The following is a 26,410-nucleotide window of genomic DNA, read 5'->3' as shown; positions in this document are numbered from 1 at the left end:
GGGGAGGGCAGGCACTGGAGATGAGGAATTCTCAAGGATGTGGCCCCCACCGAGCCCTGAGCCCCACAGAGGCTTTGCAGGACATTTTCTGGAGTCCATCAGACAGAAGCACCTGAAAGATCCACTCCAAGTCCTTCCCAGCTGTTCCAGCATCCACAGAGCCTCAACTCCCAGCTCCAAACACAGGGAGCCCTTTCCACTGCCAGAAAGCCATTCCCTCCAGGACCAGCAAATTCCCTCATTCCCTCAGCTTTCTGGGCCAGCACCGGTGCCAAGATAACTTCATGTGCTGGTACCAAAAACCAAACCAAAGCAGCTTCTTCATCCTGTGTCATCCACACCCAGCAATGCAAAGCAAAGTGAATTCCAGGCTGCTTTCCCAGCCTTCCCAGGCAGTTTCACTGGCAAGATTAATCTCAGAGCTGGTTGATTTAATGACCCTTCACTTAAAGGCCAAGGTTAGAGTGGCTTTCCTTTGTCTTCTTTGTAATTGGAGTGTTGAGCCACAGCTAGCTGTGTTCTATCAATCACTGCATGAGTGAAAGGTGAATAAAAGCATTTACTGAACTGTCATATCCACCATAAAACAACAGCTGCTGCCAGGGAGGGAATGCATTAGCAGAAATAAAGCTGGAAAAGAAAGACTTATCAGTCACAACATGCCCTTCAATCCCTTAGCTGTGTGAGCAGTTCAGCTCTGGAATGAACATAATCCTTATTTACAATATCTTAAGTTTCTCTTTGCACTGTGGGGCACCTTCCACAACGATGGCAGATTGATTTTGCCTCCCTCACTATCACATCCCCCTGCACCACTCTCAGGGGTTGGCTTCCCTCCCCTCCAGCTCTGTTCCTACAACACTCCAGCACGTGGAAATCCAACATTTACCTTCTGCTGTTTGTAACTCAAAGCCCCAGACCAGGATTCTGTCCTGGAAGCAAATTAGCCTGTGCTAAATGAATGACAAAAGTGACAAAAAACACCGAGCCACAAATTGCATGGGACTTTTTATTTTCAGTGTTTACAGAGATGGAAATAAATACAGGAAAGAGGAGATTCTTTTAAAAGAAAGCAATCGAGTCTTCAAACAGGAAAAATTGTATCCAAGAGCTGCTCCAAACTGGCCACCATTCCAGAGCTGAGGAACAGGGGAACAATAATGGGAAGAACTGAAGATAAGCATTGCCACAAACCAGGGTGACACAGCAGTGTCAGGAGACAAAATAACCACACTACAGCAGGAGCCTCACATATTTACAACATACCTATCATACAAAATCAGAGGGAAGTGTTTAGGGAGTGGTTTCTTCTCTGTCCAGCTCTAAGATATAAAAGATACACCAGAGGGTTTGGTGGTTTGGTTCCTCTCCCCGGTATCCACAGAAGAGTTTCTGCTTTTGGCAAAGTTTAAAAAATCCTTTGTATTGCAAGAATTTTTTCATCCAACCTGAACTTCTCTGCATGTCCATCCTTGGTGGTCATCACCACTGTCATCCACTGGGGCAGTTGGTCAGAGGCCAAAGAGTTTGTGAAGTTCTTCCTGGATTTTTATCGATGCTCTGACCTGTAGGTTGGAAAAGTGTCCGTGCGGTGGAGCTTCACCGGGCTGGAAACATCTTCACAGAGCCAGATGGGAAAAACAGAACAAGCCCAGTTAAACACAGGCACCCCAGCCAGTACAGAAACTTGCACAAATTAATTTTTTTCCGAAGTTCTGACTTGCATTTAAAATGTAAAAATGCTCTTTTTTCCTCATCTAACGAGCAAGGTATTTTTTTAAATATAAAACAAGTGGTTTGTAGCTGTGCAGCCCATTTATCTCGGGCCAGCTACACGCTGAATTACTGATTTAATAAAGGCACAGAAGGGTCAATGCCACCAGCAGCTCCTCTTGCCAAGCCCTCATGCATGGAACAGCCCTGAGCAGGCATGGAAGTGCTGCTTTTATCCTTCATCCCTCCTCTGGATGGAGCTTTCCATGTGCTGCCTGCCCCCTCTAGTGTTGGAAAGAAAGAGCCAGGAAGAATATTTCCTTTAAGGCTTTTTTTTACTGTCGGCTGGGGTTTTTAATTCTGAAAACAAACACAACTCCACGGTGCTGCTTTTGGCGCAGCTCCTCCGAGGTGTGAGCACCTCCTGCTCCAGGAGGGGAAGCACATCAGCACCAGGCATCAGTGCTGCACCTCAGGTGCTGCAGCTTCCCCTCTCTCCGGAGCCTGGAGTTCAGATTTGAGCCCTCTGAGATCCCTGGGGGCAGAGCTGCTCCCTGCAGAGCCTCTCCTTCCTCCCGGTGTGCTGCGGTCCCTCCCACACCCATCCAGGCACTGGGGACCACTGGGTGTCCCTTGGAGAGCACAGAGGAACTGCTGGGAACAGGGAGCTGCTTCTGGAGCATCCCTCCCTCCCTGCATCCTGGAGCTGCTCCTGGAGCATCCCTCCCTGCATCCTGGAGCATCCCTCCCTCCCTGCATCCTGGAGCTGCTTCTGGAGCATCCCTCCCTCCCTGCATCCTGGAGCTGCTCCTGGAGCATCCCTCCCTCCCTGCATCCTGGAGCTGCTCCTGGAGCATCCCTCCCTCCCTGAACCCTGGAGCATCCCTCCCTGCATCCTGGAGCTGCTCAGGCACAGGGACCGAGCTGTGCTGCCCCAGGATCCTCCTGGATTTGGAGGAGACACCTGCAGGTGCTCAATAAACACTTTCCCAGGTTGATCGTGGCCATTTCCTTTCACTTCCCCTCATTTCACCTTTGGTTTGGGGGATGTGCTCTGGGTGAATTTTAACACAAAATCAGTGATGAGGGTTCTCAGTGCAAGGCAGCCATGCAGAGGGAGGGGAAGCCAAGGGGTTTAAATAAAGCCCAAAAAGAGCCATGAAGAATTTGGGAGCAGGTCCATCCCGAGCCTGCTCTGCCCCCCATCTCCTCACAGGATTTGTGCTCCAGACCCTTCCCCAGCCTTGCTCCAACACCTCAACATCCCCAAGGATCCCATCCCAGCGTCAGCCCTAGCAGCCCGTGCGGAGCTGTGCCCAGGGAGCAGAGGGGTTTTGGGGTGTCCCCTGGCAGGTGGCAGGTGTGGGCAGGACCCCCCTTACCTGGCAGGCCGAGGAGCTGCCCGGTGCTGTGCTGCCGGGTGATGTGGTGCCAGTAGGCGCTGCGGGGCAGGGGCAGCACTGTGCCCAGGGACACTGCCCGCTCGCTCCGCTTCAGCTGCAGCTGCAAGGCACGACAGGGTCAGGGACAGCAGGGCACAGCTGCCACTGCAGCCGCTGCACAACTGCATCAGGGCTGGGGCTGCCACACAGGGATGATGAGAAAGACTTTAGCTGGGGAGGTTGTGCAGCTGCTGAGTCTGTGGGCACGTGGAAGGTGGTGGGGATTTTACATCATCTTGTGATTTTACGTGGTTTTACATCGGCTGTGAAAGATGTTCTTGCATAAACGCAAAGCAAACAAACTCCAAATGGCCTGTAAACCTGGTCTCTGTCATTTCAGAAGTGACCCCTGCTTCCTGGGAATGGAATTGTTCTCCCAAAAGGTTCCTCCAGCACTGCTGACCCTGCTGGGCTACGATGTTAGTGAAGTTGTGCTGACCTAGCCTAGGTTAATTTTAATCTGCTTAATTTAGTCACTGTTGAATACTCATCTCATCTATCCATCTGTCTCCACTGAAGATAAATTTAGATATTTTTGAAGAACTCTTTTCATTAACCAGAACTGAGAGGTTTTAAAGAACCAAGTAGAAGCCAGCAAAGATGGTGTTAAGATGGTGTTTTACTGGGACAGGGCAAATGGGCGGCACTGCTGCTGCAGGTGAGCTCTTCTCACCTTTCTGAAAGAATCAGAGTGTCCAGCTCTCCCCAGGAAACCTCTCTGATTCTTCCCAAAGCACCCCTGGAGCACAGACACCACTCAGCAAGTGGAAAACCGAGCAGGAGCCGCGTTTTGCAAACAGATTGATGAGAAATGCTTCCAAACAAAGCGATGGTGCTGATCAATGGCAGGAAACCGTGCACTGCCAGGAGCTGATCTCCTCTGTGCTCATTCACACCCGACAACTCTGCACCCACAAACATCGAGGAAAGGGAGTGCCCTGGCTGGATTCTATCCTTGAACGGGAGCCCCACTTATACACATTGCCCTACATGTTATAATCAAGTGGAATCTGATAATTAAATAATGATAATAATAATAAATGATAATGATGATTAAATTATAATAATCAATTATAATAATGATAAAAATAATTATAATTATTATGATGCTAATAATAAATTATTATGATGATGTAATAATATATTAGAATAATTAGAATAATTAGAATTAGAATGACTATGATAATAAATTATAATGATGAAGTAATAATATAGTAATGATAGTAATGATAATAATGATAATAATGATAATAATGATGAAGATAATAATGATAATAATTATGATGACAATAATTATAATAATGATGATGATAGTAATTATAATAACGATAATGATAATAATTATAGTAATGATGATTATGATAATATTAATGATGATAACGAAAAGGAATGTAATGATAATGATAATAATGATAATTATGATAATGATAATGATGATAATGATGATGATGATAATGATAATAGTGATAATAATGATAATGATGATAATAATGATGATGATGATAATGATAATGATAATGATAATAATGATAATGATAATGATAATAATAATAATAATAATAATAATAATAATAATAATAATAATCCTCCCCCTGAAGCAGCACAGTTTGGGTTGATGGCCAGTGTGGAATCCCAGCCCCAGTGCCAGTCCCCACCCCAGCAAGCTCCGTACCATGGAGTTCTTGACGCTCTGCAGCAGCCGCTCGTGCTGCTCCGCGATGGCCAGGGCAGCCGAGTGAACCTTCTGGTAGATGGCTTCTCCATCCCTGGTCTGGAAGATGAAGAGCCCTTCTCCTGTGTCACACATCCTGCCAGGGCGAGAGCACAGAAGTGGGAGGTGGAAGTTTCCAGCTCATCAGGAGCCAGCAAAACCTTCCCCTGCTGCTCCTGCACGAGGGGTGAGGAAAGCAAGGGGGATGAAGAGGGAACAGAGTTGTTTCCACCTCTCTCCTGCCTTTTCTCAGCCTGGAAATGAAGCTCGAGGTCATTTTAGTAAGGAGGTAATTAATATAAGAGAGGATCTTTATTTGAAGGGCTTCAGGGCCCTTCCAGACCAGCCTCTGGCTGAAGATCATCTCTGTTTTCCTTGGGAAGAGTTTGGAAAGGGCTGGAGCAGCCAGGGAAGGGAAGGGAAGGGGAATTTTGGCACTCACCTGCCTGCCTCGAAGGTGAACCAGGCCGGGTCCCGCCCGTAGCGCCGCAGGGCACTTAACGGCCAAGAGACGAGTTTGACTCTGGGATTGTGGATGTCCCAAAGACAGATATTCTCAAATGTTATCTGCAAGGTACATTCCCCATGCACATCTAAATTAGGGGATGGCATCAAATACACATTGAATCTCTCTGGGAGAAAAACAAAAGGTTAGTCTAAAATCCCTGCCCAGCACATGTGCAAGTCATTCAAGGAATTTCCTATTTTCCAGCTCTATTTCCACTATTATTTCCACTTAGAACTATTCATTCCCACAGAAAGAATTCCTTCCTAGAACTTGGTAAACTCCACATTTGGGGCAGTCAAATGCTGCACCCAAAGGGCTTCAAATATTTGTGTTTGCACTCAGAGCCTAAGGAGAATAATATATATATATAGCATAATCCTGGTATTTGCAAGCAGCTCATAAAGTTTTGTGTGTGAATAAATCCATTCCTTGTGCAGGCACTGAGCTCATTTGCACAGGAAAGTGGAGTAGCCACGGGCTCAGGTTTTGCATGCAGTTGCTGTTATTTATTATTCCCTTTACAAAGCCTCAGTCACTGCCATCACACCAGAAAACCACACAGCAAATAGTTCCCCTCTCCAAGAGCAGCTAACTCATCTGAGAAAGGGAAGTGCTACTCCAAAATAATCCCAGATAACTTATTTATCAGCTCTGGTAGCAACCAAAAGCCAAAAACAAACCCCCAAACAACCAAAAGCAACCCCCCCAAAACAGCAAGGAGAGCTTGGAAGAACAGTTTTGCTGTTCTTTATTTCCAGTATCCGTACTTACAGCCTAAAAGGCTTGAAAATAATGCAACTAAAAATTCAAATGGCCAACATTTCTGTACCTACCACTCTGCTCCCTCTCTACTCCAGATGCCAGCAAGTCAGGCTCTCCAAGGCTAATGTCATTAATTCGTGTTCCCAGGCACTCCATCTGCAGCACCTTGCACCACTCATCCGCCTCAAGCTCTGTGGAAATGCCCAGAAAATCTATATTTAGATCTATATCTAAATACCTATGTGTGTAGGTACATAATATTTATAATTCCACAATCAGTGCTCTGAGGAGTGCGGCCACTTTACCCACCTGAGTCACAAGCGAAGGTTTTGGAGGTGTCATCACTGAAATAAATGCCCACTGCGTGTTTCTTTGTGCTTTTTGGCAGCCTGGAGATATTCTTCACGTTATTGAGCTCCGTGACCTGGAAAGGCACGATTTGGGATTTTAATGAGGAGCTTGGGAGGAGATCTGTCCATTCTTGGCTGGGCAAGGGGAGGAGAGAAGGGAAAAGAGGGAGAGAAAGGTGAGACAGCATCAGCGGGCTCTGAATCTCGGTGATGGCTCTTGAGGAGCAGCCTGGGCAGGAATCACCTCGGGAATCCCGTGGGAAATTCCATCTTCCCTTGGGAGATGCAGCAGCCACGTCCTCCAGCTCTCTAGGAGACATCAGTGTGACACCACTCTGATGGAATTTTAGCTCTGCTCTCCTCTCCAGGCTGGGTTTCCCTCAGCAGCACTCACAGGGATAACCTGGCACCCTGAGGTCAGGAGAACGAGTGATTCCCTGCAGAAGAGTGGCTGGAACCCAACTTCTCATCTTCCCCAACTTCCATCCCATGGTGGAAGCTGATTTCCACGTCTGGAATCAAACTCTGCACAGGCAGCTGGTGACACCTGACAGAGCAGGGCCTCAAGGTCTCCTCCTGCACCTCCAGCTGTCCTGGTGGCCCCTGAGCTGCCCAAGAGGCTGAGGATGCCTTCACCTTCCCCAGTGCCGCTCTGGAATGGCTCCTGGCACCACCCAGAGCTTTATCCAAGCAGCAATTCCTGCTGCCAGCGCTCCCAGGGGAGAAGCCCTGGGGAAAAATCAGGATATCTGACCTGCAGTGGCAGCAGCAGTGCCCTCCCCAGCCCAGCTGACTGAGCAGCCTCCCTCTGCTCCCCCTGGCACCACAGATGGTCCAAACTGTCTGGCACATCCTCCTGGAATTCACACTGCAGCCTGCAAACACCCCCACGCTCCTGGAGCCCAGGCAGGAGCAGGCACCAAACACCTGCAAATATTTGGAGGCTGAAGTTTGGGGTTTTTTCCCTCTTTTTTTTTCTTTTTTTTTGCATTTTAAAATAGCTTTCCTCCTGCCAGGCTCTTGCAAAGGAAGTGTTTTTGTGGTTAGTCTAATTCATCTATGTTTTATTTATCTGAGATCAGGAACTAATGTACATTTATCAACTTAATTCTAAAATGGGGGTTAAACCACAGATATCAGACCTCAGTATTAACAGAGAAATCACAAGAATGATATTTTGCTGAGGTTTAAATACCTCTCTTTGCATATTCCCTCCCTCTTTTTCCCTTCCAAGCCTCCCTTGGATTACAATGACAATCCAGAGAACTGAAAAGCATTCATAATTAGATTAGATTAAAAACTAAAATACCTGCAGAGCTGTGGGGTGACAGAGTTCTGAACCAGGACCAGGGATTAATCCATCAGTCATTCCCCAGCTGACAGAACAAGCAGAGCTTCAGCCTGACACATCCACCCAGCCAAAACCCTTCCATCCCTCCCATTCCCACCAAAAACACGCCAAAAAAAAGCAGTTTCCTAAAAAATGACCCAGCATTCCAAGTACTGTTTGAATCAATGGATAATTCCCAAAAATGGGGAGCATGGCAAAGCATAACACCAGGGATTGTATTTATTGCCTACACAACAGTTCCCAAGCACCTTGGGTTTTAATCTTAATTAAGGATTCATAGCTCTGTCTTGGCTTCCTGAAAACCACCCCCTTGATGAGAATAGATAAAACATTTCCCAGGAAACCCCAGGGGAACATTTAATAGAAAATGATATTGCTCACTTCTGCTTGTAAGATCTGCCTGCACATCTCTAACCTGCTAAATATAAATAACAGATTAAATTTTATATAAAATCATGGAAGGGTTTGGGTTGGAGGGACCTAAAAGTCCATCCAGTTTAATCTCTTCTCTTCTCTTCTCTTCTCTTCTCTTCTCTTCTCTTCTCTTCTCTTCTCTTCTCTTCTCTTCTCTTCTCTTCTCTTCTCTTCTCTTCTCTTCTCTTCTCTTCTCTTCTCTTCTCTTCTCTTCTCTTCTCTTCTCTTCTCTTCTCTTCTCTTCTCTTCTCTTCTCTTCTCTTCTCTTCTCTTCTCTTCTCTTCTCTTCTCTTCTCTTCTCTTCTCCTCTTCTCTCTTTTCTTTTTTCTTCTTCTCTCTGCTCTTCTTCTCTTTTCTCCTCTTTTCACACCCCTCTTTTCTCTTCTCTTTTCTCTCCTCCTCACAAACATCCCACAAGCCCCACTGGGTGGAATTTTAGTGGAGACACCAAAAATCCCCTGAAAAGTTCCTTTAATTCTCTTAAAGCCCAGAACCTGAAGCCTCACTCCCAGCTAAGTGACAGCAATCATTAAAATAAATGTTCAACAGCTCCTTCTTAGCAGAGTGGCCAGACCTGAAACATTTAATTTGCTACTGATACAGTTTTGCCTGGAAAACAATTACAAGTTCCACAATCCAATTTTCCAAATGGATTATTCCATAACCAGACAGAAAAGACTGTTTAAATTACTTCTGCTGTTTCAAGGCAAGATTAATACAATCGGATTAAAACTCAGAACCCCTCGAGGGCTCGGTGTATTCCTGTCAGCAGGACACCATTAGCTCTGTTTTTACTGCAATTTTAAGGATTCTTCTGGCACACCACAAAGTCAAGAGAAATAAGAATTTCTCCCTTCCTCCAGTATCATTTTGTTCCAGAATGTGGCAATTTGTGGTTGCTTATTTATGTTTAACAAGTGAAAATCAGACAGTCACCTGAAAAGCAACTCTCTGTGCAGATTTTGTAGCCTGGATCCTAATTATTTTCCCTCCCTTGTGGCACCAAAGGAATTAAGTGGGCAATTTGCTTTGTGTATGCAAATTCCCTGTTCACTCCACAGCCACAGATGACTGTTCTCACACGACCTTTATTTTAGGGCACCGTGACCTTTCCACTTTTAAAAAATAGAGCAAGATTAGATTAGAAAGGATTTAAAGGTTAATATTCGACCAAAAAAAAAAAAAAAAATTCTTATTTCTGCTTCCAGTGGTGAGGATGCCCAAACTCAGGCAGAGCTGCAGACAAGGCCACATCCAAATGCAAACAAATGGGACAAAATAACAGAATGTATAGATATACATAAATATATAAATATATAAAGATATAAATATATTAATATATTAATATATAAATATATAAATAAATATATGAATATATAAATATATGAATATATAAATATATAGATATATAAATATGTAAGTATGTAAATATATAAATATATAATTATATAAATATATAAATATGTAAATATGTAAATATATTTATATATAAATATATAAATATATTAATATATAAATAGATTTATAAATATATAAATATATATGTAAATATGTAAATATATAAATATATAAATATATAAATATATAAATATATAAATATATAAATATATAAATATATAAATATATAAAGAAAGAATAACAGAAGTGCCAAAATTCCCATGGGGAAAGGAAGGAGCTGCACTCTCAGCCCCAGGGACTGGTGCCACACAACCAGAAGAACATAAACCAAAGAACTCTCACACTTTAATCCATCCCAGGAAACAAAAGGAAAGCCCCAGAAGGAAACACTTGAGTGAAGGAGGCAGGTGCTGGTGAGAAATGAGCTCCATTCATCATTTTCCTTTTCTACCCTTTACGGTTTTATGATGGATTAAACCTCTCCTGAGACTGATGGGCTGAGTGAGGGCTCCTCAGGATTTTTAGATATGATGCTGCTTTCAGCAGCATTTCAGAATCACTCCAGAGCCCAGGTAGGAGTTTATTTTAAGGGAAAAAAAATTCTTATTTCCTTTGGCTTTGTGACGTGCCAGCAGAATCCTTAATATTCCACTAAAAACTGCATCCAGCGTTTTCCTGAAACCCTGGGGATGTGCAGGTGAGCTTTTGCTCTCATCTGCCTGGCTGAACCTTGGGTTTATCAGCACAGCCTCGTGGCACTGCCTGGGTTTTGGGGTTTTCTTTTTTGCAGGATGAACTTCTGTGACAGCAGAGCCTGGGAGCTGGGATCACCCCAGAGCTCTGAGCACCAAAATCCCAACATTTTCATAAATCACATCACCAAAATCTTTATAACTAAAAAGCAGGTGGAAAGCAGTGAGTGTTGAAGGCACTGTCATATTCTTTGTTGGGTGTTTTTAATATTTTTTTTTTTATAATTTTGTTATCATTTATTTATAATTCACTTTGATTTTCATGAGAATCATTCAGAGCCTAATGCAGAGCAGCAGGGACAAGTTCTCTTTTTGCAGCAGCTCATATTTAATACTCTCAGAAGCTCCATCATTCACCACATTTAAATTTCACACCTTTACAAGGTTTATTTAAAAAAAACAACACATTTTTATCCACCTGTGCTCTTTACAAATGAGCCCATTTTGCCCAGAAATGCCATTTAATATTCATTAGCTGCCTCTCAGTGAGGTTTGTTAAAAACAAAGGAGACCTGTCAGTTTGGAGAGCTGATGACTCCAAACCAGAGAACAGCCTCACTCAACATCCCTGGTTTGTTCCCTCTCTGCCTGAGAATATTCTCCAAATCCAAATGAACCCCAGAAAATCCAAATTTTCCCAATTTTCACCAGCCAGAGCCATCCCTGGAAGTGTCCAAGGCCTGGCTGGACAGGGCTTGGAGCAACCTGGGATTGGGGAAGGGGTCCCTGGGGTAGGACTGGGGGATCTTTGAGGTCCTGCCCTTATGATTGGCAAAGTTCTGATAAAAACCACATAAAATTTGTCTGTTAGTGACTGATTTTGGACTCTGATCATCATTCATTCCTGTCAAATCAGCTATTAGAGAAACCCAGAAATTCAATTTATAGGAGAAGCAATAGTTTGAAATGAAGTAGCTGTTAAGTTGAGACTAAGCTTGGCTTAAAATTGAAAATCCCTCTGAGCCAGTGAGGCTTTCCACGGTGCTTCCCTCTGCAGATCCGGGCTGCTGGTGGGTCAAACACCTGCAAACAGGTGCTAACCTATGGAAATGCCCGAAAGAAGAGAAGAAATTCCAGCCTCATTCAGATTCCTCTTGGATTTCACATCCATTACCCAAGGTGCTGCTCATCTATTGCATCAACACAACGGAAAAAACACAGATTTGCATCAATAATTGACAGAGTTGTAATAAAATAAATGCAGTGTTTCACACGGAGCTGGAAGTTCTTACAGGCACTGTGCAGCCCACACAAAAAAGGGGAAAAAAAAAAAAAACCTCATTACTTCTGAAAGTTGCCTAATAGAAATCTGAATTATTTCTGGGCCTGACTTATTAGAAATAGCCACAGGTTTTATGACCAATCAATTACAGATTCTGTGGCATGCAGACAGGATTCAGAGGCAGGATTCCCTCAGGATCTCCTCCTGAATGTCTGCCACAGTGAGTGCACAGCAGCCTCAAGCTCCTGGGAATTGATGCCCAGAATTCCTAATCTTCATTTTTTGTCTACAATTCTAATAAATTAAAAGGTTTCTTATTTCCAGCTCCACGCCTGGGAGAAGGACACACGGAGATTCTCAGGTGAATGTGAAATGTGCATCATTCTGGAGCAGTGGCTGGGGGGAAATTCTTCATTCTTTTCACAGCAGTGAATTTAGCAGAGCTTTTCACACCACGGTGCTGTAAAAATGTCCTTCATGGCTGCAGCTGGCTCCTGTCCTCCCACAGAGACAAAACCCCAGGAAAATGGGAACCTCCAAGTGCTTTTGGAATCCCCAGGCTCCCTGGGATGGCTGATCCTGTAAATATGAAGAGCAGGAGCCACTGCAAAATATTTCAGATGTGATTTTGAAGGGCTGAGGAGAGGAAAGGCCAAAAAGCCATTTTCCACTTTCTTAGCAAGATATTTGCTGCAATGACCATTCATTTTGCCTCCACTGAATGAAAGCACACACAGAGGTTTAGGACCTTAAGATTTTAAAAAAAATTCAATTTTCAGGACAGCTAATACACAAAACTTTAGATTTTACTCTTGGTATTACAAGGAGTAATCAAAGTTTGAGAAACCCTACCTTGTGGTAGCATCTGAAGTAGGCAGCTCGTTCATCTGAGAACTTCTCCAGCCTCTTGGGCCCTTTGCTTGAAGCTTTTTTGAACACCAACCAGCATCTCTGGTAAATCTGGAGACACAAAAGAACCAACTTGGCACCTCCACTGACCTGAATGTCACCAATCCTCACAGAGGAGTTAAATCCTAAATCAGCCGTGCACTCTCACAAGTTCAGAGGGAACATAAGCCCAACCCAGCCAGAAACTGCTGTGTGTGAGGTTTATTTGAGGCTGTCTGTGTACTCTGTGAACAAGGGAAACACAAAGGAACTGAGTTAGTGATAATGCAGAAAGCAGATTATTTAACTGTAGGACCCAGGACCATGCTGTCACTTCGCTCCCAGGGTCTGACTGCATTTAAATCAAATTATTTTGGGCAGAATCTGTGCAAAGTGGGTTTGAAATCACCACAGTTTCCAACTGTCTGGCTGCTGCCACCATTCCTTGCAGTCTTCCCATCCCTCCCTGAGTTCAGAGCCCCACTCTGAGCTCACCCTGCCTTGGAGAAGCAGGAACCACCAGCCTTGCCAGCTCCTTACAGCCCACACTCCATCAGCCATGCCAAAGTGACACCTGGCAGCTCCCAAAGAAATCAAAACTGCCACCAAAATTAGTGTGATTTCTAAAGCAAAACAACAACAACAATAAAAAACTCATCAGACAGGCTGTCAGCGAGTCCTTCACACAGAAATTTGGTGATCACAGCATCTCACTGCCCCCTGAGGCAGCTCCCACCAGAAAAACAGCTCATCCTCTCACCCCTGATGGGCCAAAAAAGTCTTAATGTCCATGGAAAGTAGCTAGAACTCCCCTGCTGAACCCCAAAAAAGGTTATTAACTGACCAGCTGTGTTTTTTTCACCAGTTTTTAGCTGTTTCTCCCAGCTTTATTATTTTCCCCTCAGCTTTCCCACCTCACACAAGGACCCTCACACTCCAGGTCCAAGTGGCTGCAGGAGATTTTAGGTCATGGCCAGGCTGCCAGGCACCAGCTGAAACTGGATTTATTTTTTTTTTTTCCCATTTTCCAGCTTTTTGGCTGCTCAGCCTGTTCTGTTTAATGCAAGTTTTTGAATTGAGCTGTTCAGAAATCACTGACCACAATGACAGCTCTCACCAAAGCCACAATTTAAATATGCACCTACTCCTGCTGGGAGAGACTTTGTACAGTTTTCCCTCTGAGAGTTTGGTTTGCCTTCTCCTCACACTTGACAAGAAAAATAAAATAAACCTCCAAAACCCCACCCAAAAGAGAAGGTGGAAAGTTTGAGTATTCAGCCCTTTTGCTTTTCAAAACCCTGTTGTTTTAACTTCAGCATTTAAAAGCCCAGAGAAGAGGAGAATCCTTTAGTAATCATTTGCTGTTGTATTTATAACCAGACTCAAAAGGAGGTACACACACACCCTCACTTGAAATCTGCTTAAAACCTCCAAAAATGGGATGGAGGAGGAATCAGGAATGGGCACTGTCAGCACTGCCCCACCTCTGGGCCCTCAAAGTTCATAAATCCCACCAGCACCACCTCCAGGGAGCAAAAACTACAGGAAACCCTCATCCTCCAGGAGGAAAGCAATAAAAAAAGGCAGCTTTCAAAGCTCCCCTCCCATCAAACCATTCCAGGAATAATTTGGCAGCACCTTCGTGCTCAGGACAGAGAATTAAATCCCAGCTCTGTAGTAAGGAACGAGGTGTTTGGTGGCACCAGGGCTGGGATGTGCTGAGACTGTCACTGTGTCAGGCACTGACTGCACCAGCTCCTGGTTTTTACAGCTCCAGATGCTCCCAGGTGCCTGTTCCATCAGGAATACTGAGCTCTCCCACCCCCAAATCCACGTTTTCCCTGCTGCCCCAGGACTGGGAATTAGCTGGAGGTGGTGCTGAAATTCCCTGCACTGCCAGCACTGGGGCTGACAGGGATCAGAGAATGCAAACAGCAAATTTTGGGATCCGATGTGCTGGCACGGAGCTGGAATTTGCAAAACACCCAAAACTCACCAAGTTTTCCCTGGGATATCAGAGAAAGTCCAGCTCGGGATTTCATTCAAGGATCAAAAATTAACATCTCCTTATGGCCTCTCCTGAAAATTTCAGCTTCTCAGAGCTGGTGGAGCAGGTAACAACACCAAATTCCAAGGAAATATCATGGCTGTGTGTGAAGTGGATCCCCCAAACCCCAGAGAGGCATTGCATGGCCAAGGTCAAGTCTCTTCTATTTTTGCCTGCATCTGCCATAAATCATTGCCACCATGAAGTGACTTCAGAGGAATGATGCAAAGTGAGGATCTGCATTCCTGCCCCTCGGAGCTTCCCAAGCAGGCAGGAATTCCCAGGAATGCCCATCCATCCTTGGGGCTGCAGCAAATCTCAGCTGGAGCTGGAGCTCCCAAGCCATGGCAGGGACAGCTCTCCCGTCCCAGGCTGCTCCAGCCCTGTCCAACCTGCCCTCCAAACACTTCCAGGCATGGATCTGCCTGAGCAAAGTGGAAAAAATTCTTCTGGTTTTCTCAGCTTTGAGAATATTCTCAGGCAGAGAGGGAAACTGAAACCAGGGGTTGCTGATGACCCAACCCCTGGAGCATCCTGGAAATGAGGGTGGGAGGGAGACCTGGCACCCCTCACCTCCTCAGCTGAGCTCAAAATCACCAAGGCCTGCATATCCAAGTGCCTAAAATGCTCTTCCTTATCTATGAAACACAAATTATTCCACCCAGTGAGCACAAATAGAATATTCCACACGATAACAAACAAAAGATTTGAATTTAGGAGTTAAAATCTGCATTACTTTGCCCCGACCCTCATTATTTTTGTTCAGGAACCAATCTAAATAAACATAGGGAGGTTATTTTTTCAGATCTTGAGGCAGGGGGGTTAAAATGGCTGTTTTAAAAACTCAGATATGTGGCTTCCACCACACTCCAGGAAAGCAGAGATGTTTTACTACTAAAACAAATCATCCCACCCTTGTTTGTTGTTTCAGAGGGGCCCAGAGGTCACAAACAGCAGCACAAAGTCTCAGCTGGCAAATTTCTCCTCTGAGAACAAGTGAACCTTTAGGGGAAGCTGCCCTGCTTTATTCCCCTGTTGTGTTTTTCTGCACTTTGCCCTAAAACAAAGAATTCCAATGAGCTGCATTTACAGGGACACTGAACTTGCTGTCAAATAAAAACAAACTTTTCTTTTGTTTTTTTTGCCAAAGCAGGAGCTGCAAGTTCTCTCATGCAGCTTGGGATGCCTTCCAGAAACCCTGGGAAATCACCAGGAATTTGCTTTTTGTGACTCTGGTAACCTCTAGAAACAGATAAAACAGTAGAGGCACAGCACAAGGCCGGAGAAATTCCTCAGTCTCTTCCGAAATTTGCCTTTTTTGTTTTTCTTTTGTAGGAAAAGGACGCTGCCCCTTCACCCAAGGCTGGTAGGAAGCTCACACCCTGAAGGCTGCAGATGGAAAATCATTTGAGTGCTTTGGTGGGCTGTGGTAGGCAATCTCCAGTGGGCTGGAATTCCAGCTCCAAGGTCCTTCCAGCAGGGAGCTGTTCACACAGCAAACCAGCCAGGGTTTGGATCTTCATGCTTCTATTTAAGAAAAAAAAATGCTTTAATTTGTCACTTCAGAGTCCAAAGGTGGGAAATGAGCCCTGAAATCATTTCCAGTTCAAAGGGAATTTGTGAGGGGTCGGGATCTAGAATTTTGCTCTGCTTCCAGAAGAATGAAGCTGTGCCAAGAGAGACAGATTGCAGCTCCTCTGCTCCCTGCCCTCCCCAGCTCCCAGCTGGAATCTGCTCCCTTGGAAAGCTGCAGAGCTTCTCTCCAGTAAAGAGCTCTGGGTACCAACCCCCCTGCTCTGTCCCTCATCTGCACGGGACTGGGTGACCCTAGAGAACATCCCACGATCCTCCCAACAGCTCACAAACTATTTAATTGGAATTATTTCCTCCACAAAACTACAGCTTGCCTCTCCTTTTCCTGCCCATGCCCACGTCCCCCCACGCTGCCAGCTTGCCCAGCCCAATTTCACCCTGGGAAGCCACAATATAAGCACGGGACAATTACAAAGAGATGGATCCCTGGAAAAACCCCCGTGGCTGTGACGGTCTCCAGCTGGAATCGTGTTCAGCAGGAGTTAAATGATCCCTGCAGAGTGGATCAGCGGCTGTGTAAAAGCAGCAGCAGAGTTGCCCACGTGCTGTCTGTAAAGCCAGCCCTGCTCTTGGCAGCAAGACAATTTCCCTGTCCCAGAACACCCATTCCATGTGTTAGGAGTGAGCCACGTTCCCTGGGACCCGCTCCTAATGACTGCATCAATCAAGGCTGGTTTGCATCCAGCTCTTTCCTTCTCCTGGGCACTAAAGAAAATAATCTCGATTTTTCCTTCCCTCCCCCTGAGAACACATTTGGGGAAGGATAAACCTCCCTCCCTCCCCTCATTCAGGCTGCATCTCCACCACCAACATTTTACATGAGAGTCATCCACAGCTGCTAATAGGGAATGAGGCTGTAACTCGTTGCTGATTGCATTCAGAATGCACAATACCACTCAGGATTGCAAAGGATTTTTCACCAAGTTACAAAACCCAGCTCTGGCTCTGGCCAGGACTTGCTGCAAGGCCAGTGCACAAAGAAATGCCTGGCAGATCTTTAGGAATCTGTGCACTTTTAACTCTTGTTAATGCAAGTCACAACAGATTTCTAGTGCTCTGAAACATCAGGCATTTTAAGGCTTTTCTCTTCAGAAACTCTCCCCTCCCCAGCTGGAATTCCATCAGCCAGAAGTGGGATTTTTGTTAAAGGTTCAAGCTCAAAGCCATTTCTCCAACCTGAGTTTCAAACAGCTGAGAGCTGATTTGAGCCCAGAGATGCATTCCCGCCTGACACAGCAATCAAAGGCAGCCTTGTCCCACATCTTCATTTATTTGGGGTTTTTCTGGTCCTTCAGGACCACACAGGATTGATTCCACAGGGAAGATTCACTGCATCGGGAAACTGCCTTCAAGGGACACCTGGGAGCTTCCAAGAGTGCTCAGTGCCCGTGTCACTGAAGCACCCCAGCAGCAGTGTCCCCCTCAAACTGCACCCAGCAGCTGCAATTCTGGAGTTCAGAGGCTCCTGAATTACAGATCCTGGCCAGGTGGGGAAGGATTTTCCAGTGAAACCCCTCTGGCACACAGCTTCTGGAGGGCTCTGCAAGGCTTTGGTGCTTCAGGCGGGGCAGGGGAGACACCTGGAGGGACAGGGACACCCAGGAGGGTGGCACCTGCAGCTGGACAGTGAGAGCCCACAATGCAGAAATGTCTTTAAGGAGACAGGGCTGGGGTTTAGACCTTGCTTATCCCCAGGAATGTCCCAAGTGTTGTGTAAAGGAATCATTCCTCTCCTCCTCTACTCAGGGCACACCAGGAGGTGCTTCTGACCTGAAGGACACTGATGCAGGACTCGAGTCCCAGTCTGCTCTCCCTGCAGAACTGATGAGCTGGATGTCGTTACAAAGAGTGTTTATTATCTTAAATATCCTCCCTCTTATTTTATGGACCTACAGCCCACAAAGCCCAGGTTTTCTGGCTTGCTTGGGGTTTTTTATAAACCATACACAGAGCAGGTTACAGTTCAGGGCTGCTTAAGGCCACCAGGAGAGAGAAGAGCCATTCCAAGGGAAGAGCCAAGAATCATTTACAGCAGAAACCCTCCCTTGCCAGTGACAGCTGAAAAAAACCAGCCAGGCTGGAGCTAAGTATCAGATTTGGCTCCTTGAACATCTGCTAAGCTTTGTACATGGGCACAGTTAATTTTGGGCATGAAACTGGATAGGAGAGAACCAGCCTGGGACTGTAACTGGGGAAGAAAAATAGTAAAGGCTTCCCTGGAGGCTAGAGCTGGGCTCTGTGCTCATGCTGACAGCAGCTGGATTTGCAGCTGGATGTGTTGCCCTGCTGGGCCAGGCCATGGCACAATCCTGGGAATCAGCACACTGTGGGATCAGGGAGCTGCAGATCAGTCTGTGATGAACCAGGGTCTGGAATGATTCCTCTGTGCCAGAGTATCTGACTGGGCTATTCCAGTTCCATGGAAAGGCAGTGCTGCAGCTCATTAGGAGCTCCCAGAGCTCACTAATTAGGCCACAGGAGGCTGCTCTGGGTGAGAGGCGCCCCAGCCCTGGGGGACACTCCTGGAGGAGCCAGGGCAGCAGGGTGCTCACTCACACACTCAGGTTTTCATCCCCCCACAGCACACAGTCACCCCTGGGAGCTGCATTTCAGAGCTGCACCCGTTTATGTCACAGCTGGACTCGGAATTTTAAGATTAAACCTAAGGAGAGCCAAAAAAAAGGGCAGAAGCTGCACACGAATGAAGCTTTTCTGTCACTAAAGGAATTTTTCCAGCACAGGAAAAGGGCTGCAGCTCCTCCATCCCTGAGCAGCTCAGCTGTGCCTGGGAGCAGGATAAAGAACCCTGCAGAGCTCGGGTAATGATGATGCCTGTTAGGAACTGCTTGGACAGCCAAGGTGACAAATGCCCTGCAAGCATCCCTCTACCAGCTGGGATAATGGGAATAACTTCCCATCCTGGCCTGCTGCCACCCTCTGCCACTCACCTGCGAGCTCCAGGAAGCAGCAGAGGTATTTCTGTAGTGAATCCAGCTCGTGCCACCCCTGCAGACAGCTCCAGGTGTGCAGGTGAGTCCATGGCACTGTCTCAGCACCAGGTAAATTTATCCCATTCCTTCCACATTCCCCTTCACTCCTGGCATCACTGCCCGGGCTGCTGGGGAGCAGCTTTAAAACCAGAGTGAATCTGCATGGAAGAGCAAATCGTGCTGCCAGTGAGTCCCTGCAGGCTGGGCTTCCTCAGAAAGGGGCTTGGGCAGGAGGGAGAGTCATCCTGCCCCTCTCCCCAGCCTGGGAGACACATCTGGAGTGACCCTGCCCCTCTGACCAGCACATCTGGAGTGACCCTGCCCCTCTGACCAGCACATCTGGAGGGATCCTGTCCCTCTGGCCAGCCCCATGAGGCACATCTGGAGTGCTGTTCCCAGCTCTGGGCTCCTCAGGACACAAAGCTCCTTTTTATTTGTTTGGGGTTTTTTTTCCATCTGAGTTACAGGAATGGACCAATATTGACTTAAAGAATCACTGAGTAAAACAGGGATTCCAGAGCCAATATTTCCCAGGCAGAATTCCCTTTCCCACTGGCTCCTGCAGCCCTCCTGCCCTTTTCCAGCTTCCTCCCATTAGTTCAAATGGACAAACCCAGCTCGTAGGAACTTCTCACATCCCAGCTGTGGAATTAAAGACAGAGTTCAGGAGTTCATTCACGTTTAGGAAGATCCAAACTGGAGAAAGCTGCATTAAAAATGTCTATAAAAGCTTTACACTCCTCCATTTAACAGGGAATAGCCACTTGTATTTTACCAGGAGCACCGTGCCAGGAGTCTGCCATTTAATGGGATGAGTTAATTCAGAACATCAGCAAACACCCCCCCTCACCTTCCTGAAGACATTCACAGGAAATTCTCCTTTGCCAAACAGCGAATTCATCGATGGTTCCCCAGACAAACATCACTTGGCAAGTAAAGGGACAATTTAACCTCCTACATTGACATTGCTGAGGGGAAATGCCACTCATTTTACCCTACTGATATTCTGAATTTAAACAAGTGACATTATTAGCAGTAAAATAAAAAATAAAAACAAAACAAAACAAAAAAAAACCCACCAATATTCATTTCAACAGCTTGAACTCTCCCTGGTATTTCTGACAGCACTTGATGGAGTCAGACAAAAAGACAATGGAACAGTCCATCATCTTCCACGGCATTCCTGAAGCTACACAAGCACCAAATTAAGATGTCAGTCTCAAATGAAGATGTCAGTCTCAGGAGCAGCCCTTGCATCTGTTACTTTCTTTCAAGTGTTTCCACAGCCACTGCAAAATGTTATTTATCCCTGATCTCACTCCAGGGCAATGCCCATGCACAGCAGTGGGAGAGTTTCCTTCCCACTGGGAAAGGAACTGGTGATGAAAAGGCAGCAGAGTCACCAAAGAGAAAATTTCACCTGTTTAGAATTAGGTTTCCTTTCTCTTTTGCTGCCTGTACAACCATCCCTGACACACCCTTGTGAGGCTGGTGCTGTCACCTCTGGAAATCACAGATTTTCTACCAAAGGAAGAGCAAGTAGGGAAAAGAGAGCCAGGATCCACAACCAGCAGGTCAGGGAAGTGCTTGGGGTAAAGGAGAAAGGGTCAGATTTGCTTTAAACTCGGTACAATAAAATATCTTTGGAACAAGATAGCAAATGGGGAAGAGGAACTTGCTTAGGAGTCAATTCAGTCCACGAAAACATTTGGAATTGATTGTTTTACTTCACCAAACTAAGCCCATCTTCCAAAGAGCACAGAAGGCAATTTAACTGAAAACAGGCTGGAAGGCACAGAAAATGCCATTCCTCCTCCTAAAATGGGCCAGCATCAAAACAAGAGCTTCATACTCCAAATCATGATCTGCACAATCTTTCAGGGGAAAAGCAGGAATAGTTCTGAGGTTTTCCTTTTTGGATTTTGGTGGGGTTCTTTGGGAACAAATTCAGGCCCTCATCCCTCCATGCTGTTCCCACGAGTCAAACATTAAAAGGAATAAAACATAATTCCACCATGGGAGCTGCAAAAGTTCCTCTTGCTTCTCCCAGAGCCAGGCTGAGCACCCTGATCCCCCAACACAGGGGTGACACAAGGTGACAGCAGCCAAGGGACAAAGCCTGCTGCAGCCCCAGCCCCAGAGCTGACCCCATAAGGACACTGGGCTCTCATCCCATGAGCTCTGTGCCCCCAAAACCCACAGGGGCCTTGCCCCAGTGCCCAGCTGGGGCTGCTCCAAGCTTGCCTGGCATTTTTTGGGGTCCCTCCCTTCATCAGCTCAAGGACAACACTCCAGCTTCCCAAGGAATGTTCTGGATCCCACCCCTGCTGCCACTGACAAGCTCCAAGCAATAGGAAATCTTAATATCTGTGAATATATTCCAACACCTTATCTAGCAGCTCGCTAGGACTCTGAATTTCCAGCAGGCTCAATATCCTGCAGGTTGGAGTTGGTGCCTGAGAAATCCGTGCAGTTTTTCCCTGTCTCCAACTTCCAAGGAGAGGAGCTGCACAGGTGAACGGAGTTTTATTAATAAAGCTGTTTCAAATGGAGATAAAGACAACTTTTGCCTTCTCCTTCCCCCTTCCCCCAGCCTTACATCATTCTTCTTTCCAGTTTTCACAGCTCAGGCTCTGAAATCCCCATATTAACTTGCTGGCACATGTATTCAAGCACCAAATCTCTCCCACCATATGGTTCCAGTCCTGCAGATTGTCTCTCCCCCACTCTACCTCTCCTCCCACAGGGTTTCACAGAAGCAGAGCTGTGCAGAACTTGTCAAAGTACACGGCACTGGCAACGTGCAGCACCGAGCTCCTCAATGGAGCTGCCACAGGACTGGGCTTCATTTAAAATCAAGCACAGCAAACCCTGAGAGCCTTCCACAGTTTCTGCTGAAGTGGACAAGTCCTGAGCTTTATGCAGGACTTTCTCCAGTTTTTTAAGCACGAGCCAGAAGTTTTCCCACCTGAAACGAGGGTGTGCAGCCAGCACTGATGCTCTGCTTCCTTCCATGGGGCAGAGCTGATGGATTTTCCCAGCTCAGTCTTGCGCTGGGCACCAGGGAACTCCTCACCCAACACTCAAATAAATACAGGAAGGCTCCACATCCTCCTCATTTTAGGTGAAAGTTTTACATTGCCAGTAAATCATTAATCAAAGTAAAGCAGGCAATCCAGAAAACTAAGAACTATTTCTTTTCACTGAGTTTCTTAATCAATCCAGGAATATTTGAGTGCTGCTGACACCCCTCCAGCATTTCCTAGGAGCAAACAGCTGGCTGCAAAGTTGTGGCAGGCTCAGCTCCCTCCTGGCACAAGCTGAAGACTGAATTACTACAATTCCCTGCCAGGAGTGCCCAAGTCCAGCGCTGGAGGACACCCCTGACACCACATTCCTTCCCCCTGATGTGATGAAGATGCTTTGGGCCTGTCAAGCACAGAAACCTGACCCACACAGATCCCATTTCTGTCCTCAACAAGGGTCACACTAAAGAGGGAACAATTCCACTCTCGTAGCCCCAGCAGTCACATCTCCCACCAGGGTTCAGGACCGAAGGGGAAGTTCAGCCTCAATGGGGAGAGCAACCCAAGTGTGAGCCTGGAACCAGCAAACACCACTGGGAGCCCCCAGCCTCCACAAAACCTTTTCCTCTGTACAGCTCTTTGTGCTCACCAGTGCTACAAACCCCTCCCTCTGCAAAGATTTGCTCCTGTTTTGATTTTAATTGGTGTTTTTAATCGAGCCAGCCCAACCTAAAAAGAAAGCTCAGGTGTGTTCACATCCACCCACCCCAGAAAGACAAGAACAGGCTTTTCCATCAGGGAAGCATCTCTGTGATGCACTCCCCCATCATGAAGGTCACACCTGTGCCACAGAACGAGGCACCACTTGAAAACCATGAGCACAAAAATGACTTTTTAGACAGAGAGAGGACATAAAGCAGCAGCCCTGCCTCATACATAGATACAAATCCCTTAAGCAGAGAGGTGGCTGCAAAAAGCAGGAACACAGGTCCTGGTGGTCTGGCACACAATCCCTCCTCCCAAAGCAAAGCTGTTTTTTTCCTGGTTTAAAGAGCTCTGGGAGGTTGTGCTTCTGCCCTGTCAGCAGTTTTCCAGCACACAGCCTCCTGTGTGTCGCTGCTAATGACACACCACACCGACACCATTGGCTGAGGGAATTATTTTCCTCCCTATAAGGATGGAAAGTCGGGAAGAGTGAGCTTTCTCCTGAATATATTTGGCTCTGCAGAAGACACATGTGATACAAATGTTGCTATGGAAACCATTCTATTAAATAATATTCAATTAAACTCACGCGTTTCAGGCGCACAGAAAGAGTTCAGGTGCAAAACTAATTAGCCTAAATTCAATTTTGGAATCACAAAGTAGGGCCTTCCAGAGCTGTCACGTTCCTTTTAAAGGAGGTTTGGATTTGAGAGAGCTGCTTCTCTGCACCCCTTCCATTCCCAGCGTGGCACCTGCACCCCAGTTACTCAGGAAAGTCATTTCTTGAGGTAATTTGTGGCTCCAAGCTCTGCTCCCAGTTCCCTTGGAGATGGAATTACCACGGCATTACAGAGTAGAAGGCAGGAGCTGCATTCAGCCTGGAGAGACAATGCTCTGATTACAGCTGTGCCACCAGAATATGGGAATGGATTTCAGCGACTCCCACTCACATCCTGCCACACAGGGAGTGCTCAGATCCCTCTCAATCCAGCAGCAATCCCACACGGGGCTGCAGCAGGCTCGTCCCTTCCCGTGTTTTCACAGCATGGGAAAGTTGTCTGCAAGTTACTGTTTTACACTCTGAAGTATTTTTTCCCCTTTCCAGCTCCTGGGTGTCCCACAGCCCTCCCTAGCACAAAAAGAACCTGTTGGCATAAATCCCTCACCCTCTGGAGGAGCCAAGCTCACAGCAGGCACTGGGTGAGATGGAATTCAGGCTCTGGCTCAAGGCAGGAGCTCAGCCAGCTCCAGCTCCAGGGGCACATCCCACCTGCAGCCAGGAGCACCAAGGACACGCTCCAGCCCTGCCTTGACTCAGGCTGATCATAATTCCCCATTTCTTGGGTAATTCTTGCTCCTGGCCTGCTGCAAATCAGGGCTGTAAGCAGCTTACAGAAAATGCCACAGGAAGAATCTGCAGCCACATCTGCTCTCGAGTCGGGGGCCAACACCTCCCAGGCTGGAAGCCACCAGGAGAGAAAAGCTTGGCCAGGCTGGGTATGGTCAAGTGGAGCAGGGTTTGAGAGGTCAGCTCTGCAGCACCAGATCCAAAGCAGTGGCAGCCGGATCCCAGCACCTGCCAGGGTCCCTCCACAGCTCGGGAATGCTCCAGGACACAAAAATCAGAGCTGGGGGCAGCTCAGGGCTTATCCTCAGCCTTGGCACCTCTCTGGGACTCAGCCTGGACTCCTTCACAAGAGCACAACTGCACTTCCCAGCCACTGAGAAGGATCCAAACCTTCGGAATTGGAACAAAAACCCAAACTGTCTTTTCAAAGGAGACATTTCCCATTTGTTCCATTTCCATGGACTCGCTGTCATTCTCCATTTCTCTGTTTTTGCATTCAGCTGTCACATGCACATCTCCTAAGAGGACACCCAACATTTCCTCACCAGCAGCACCCTCAGAGTGGTCTGGAAAGCCTTAATAAAGGAAAGGCACAGGCAGTGATGGCATTTACGACTGTGGAGTTAGATAAACCTTATTCACATGTTCATTAAGCTTCACTGTTACAGTAGGGAAAAATATATCACAGTTGAATCTTACTCATCCTTTATGCAGGAGCAAACTGAACACTGATATCTGTTCAGTAATGAGACTGAATCACCACACACCAATTGTGCCAGAATTTACTACAAGTGCTCTCCGAATGGCATCCCCTCAAAATGTCACAGAATCTCCTGATTTTACAGAATGAATTGTGCCTGTGAGTGCAGGGGTGAGAAATCCAGCCTGATGGAAGAGTTTTCAATGTTTTCCTGTTTCCAAAGCAGCCAGGGAGGTGCAGCTTCCCAAAAGCGTGGAGAAGTCATTGCCCGTGGGTCCGGCAAGAGAAGGGAACTGTCATTGCAGTGAGGCAGCAAAAGCTTGCAGAGGACCACAGACAGCCCCAAAACGAGCAAATTCTGAATTGCCAACCCAACAGTTCTTAATAAACACAAGAAATCAGTTCCTTTCCAGTCCCGAGAGGCAGATACAGCAATTAAAAGGTTTTATATACACAAAGCCTCGCTCCAGGTGCATCCCCGCTGAGCCAGGCTCGCTCAGGAACACGGAGCTCTCCAGACCCATCCCTGACTGCTCAGGGGAGCTCCGGGACCGGAGGAACAGCCCTGGAATTTCAGAGCTCATTCCAGCCCAGGTCCTGCGGGGAACTGCCCTGCCACTCCCGGCACATCCAGCACCCACAGGCGGAACCGGGAACACGCCACGCCAGCAAAACCACCCGAAAATAACTTTAATATTAAACCAGCAGCTAAAGGGGGCTGCGCCAATTCTCATTTCGCGCAACTCAAGCGACTCTGAAAAGCCCCGAGGGCACGGCAGAGCCTCACCTGTCCCACGGAGGATCCGAGAGCCGGGGCAGCAGCAGGAAGCCGGCAGCGGAGCGGCTGCGGGGCGCTCCGAGCGCTCAGCCCGGCCCCGCCCGGAGCGCCCCGGACCCCCCTGCCCGGAGCAGCGGCAGCAGCCAAGGGCAGGAGGAGGAGGCAGCGCAGCATCCCCGGCGAGGCAGGAGAAAATAAATAGATACACACACACACACACACGCCTATATTTTATATATATTCTGGCGCCTTCGTTCCTCTCTCCCCATCTTTTTGTTTCCTGCGGGAAAAAACCCACCGGGCTCAGTTTGCAAAAAGAGGACAAAGGAGCGGCAGGGCGGGGAAAAAAAAATAAATAAATAAACAGCAAAAAGGGCAGGAGCCCGCGGGCGCTCACCCCCAGCCGCCGGCTCCGGATGCGCACGTAGCCCTGCTTCACGATGTCGTTGAAATTGGAGGCCATCCTCGCCCGGGACCGGCGGCGGCGGCGCCGCTCAGCCCGCCCGCATGGCCGAGCAGCGCCGGAGCCGCGCCCCGGCACCGACAGCACCTCCCTGGCACCGACAGCACCTCCCCGGTGAGGACAGCACCGCTCCGGGACCGACAGCACCGCCCCGGGACCGACAGCACCGCCCCGGTGAGGACAGCACCGCCCCGGTAAGGACAGCACCGCCCCGGCAGGGACAGCACCGCCCCGGTACCGACAGCACCG

At 47.2% G+C, this 26,410-nt stretch overlaps 1 protein-coding gene across 6 annotated transcripts; it reads right to left on the bottom strand.

Moving 5' to 3' along the window:
- Positions 1 to 995: 995 nt before the first annotated feature.
- Positions 996 to 26,410, bottom strand: DOK5 (docking protein 5). 6 transcript variants are annotated; one of them, XM_086852758.1, is made up of 8 exons: positions 26,096 to 26,410; positions 12,476 to 12,583; positions 6,446 to 6,560; positions 6,208 to 6,327; positions 5,309 to 5,498; positions 4,828 to 4,963; positions 3,096 to 3,216; positions 996 to 1,617 (listed from the first exon to the last, which is right to left on the bottom strand). In XM_086852758.1, the coding sequence occupies exons 1-8, from the start codon at positions 26,159 to 26,161 to the stop codon at positions 1,550 to 1,552; spliced, it is 924 nt and encodes a 307-aa protein (XP_086708884.1). In that variant the 5' UTR covers positions 26,162 to 26,410; the 3' UTR covers positions 996 to 1,549. The 6 variants fall into 6 exon arrangements, with proteins under 6 accessions (XP_086708884.1, XP_086708885.1, XP_023795565.2 ...); XM_086852759.1 differs by having other exon boundaries at positions 5,309 to 5,459; positions 26,096 to 26,371; XM_023939797.2 differs by lacking the exon at positions 26,096 to 26,410 and adding an exon at positions 25,708 to 25,942.

Source organism: Cyanistes caeruleus, chromosome 16 (genome assembly GCF_971803275.1).
Source record: "Cyanistes caeruleus chromosome 16, bCyaCae1.hap1.1, whole genome shotgun sequence".
NCBI lineage: Eukaryota > Metazoa > Chordata > Aves > Passeriformes > Paridae > Cyanistes > Cyanistes caeruleus.
The sequence above is the reverse complement of the archived record's forward strand: the minus strand, read 5'-3'. Positions and strand labels throughout refer to the sequence as shown.

Excerpts from the sequence above, each read along its gene's own strand:
- DOK5 (XM_023939797.2), bottom strand. The coding sequence starts at position 25,872 with ATGCTGCGCTGCCTCCTCCTCCTGCCCTTGGCTGCTGCCGCTGCTCCG. Across the intron at positions 4,964-5,308 it reads TTCACCTTCGAGGCAGGCAG|GATGTGTGACACAGGAGAAG; the intron begins GTGAGTGCCAAA and ends TCGCCCTGGCAG. Across the intron at positions 3,217-4,827 it reads AGAGCGTCAAGAACTCCATG|CTGCAGCTGAAGCGGAGCGA; the intron begins GTACGGAGCTTG and ends CGTGCCTTGCAG.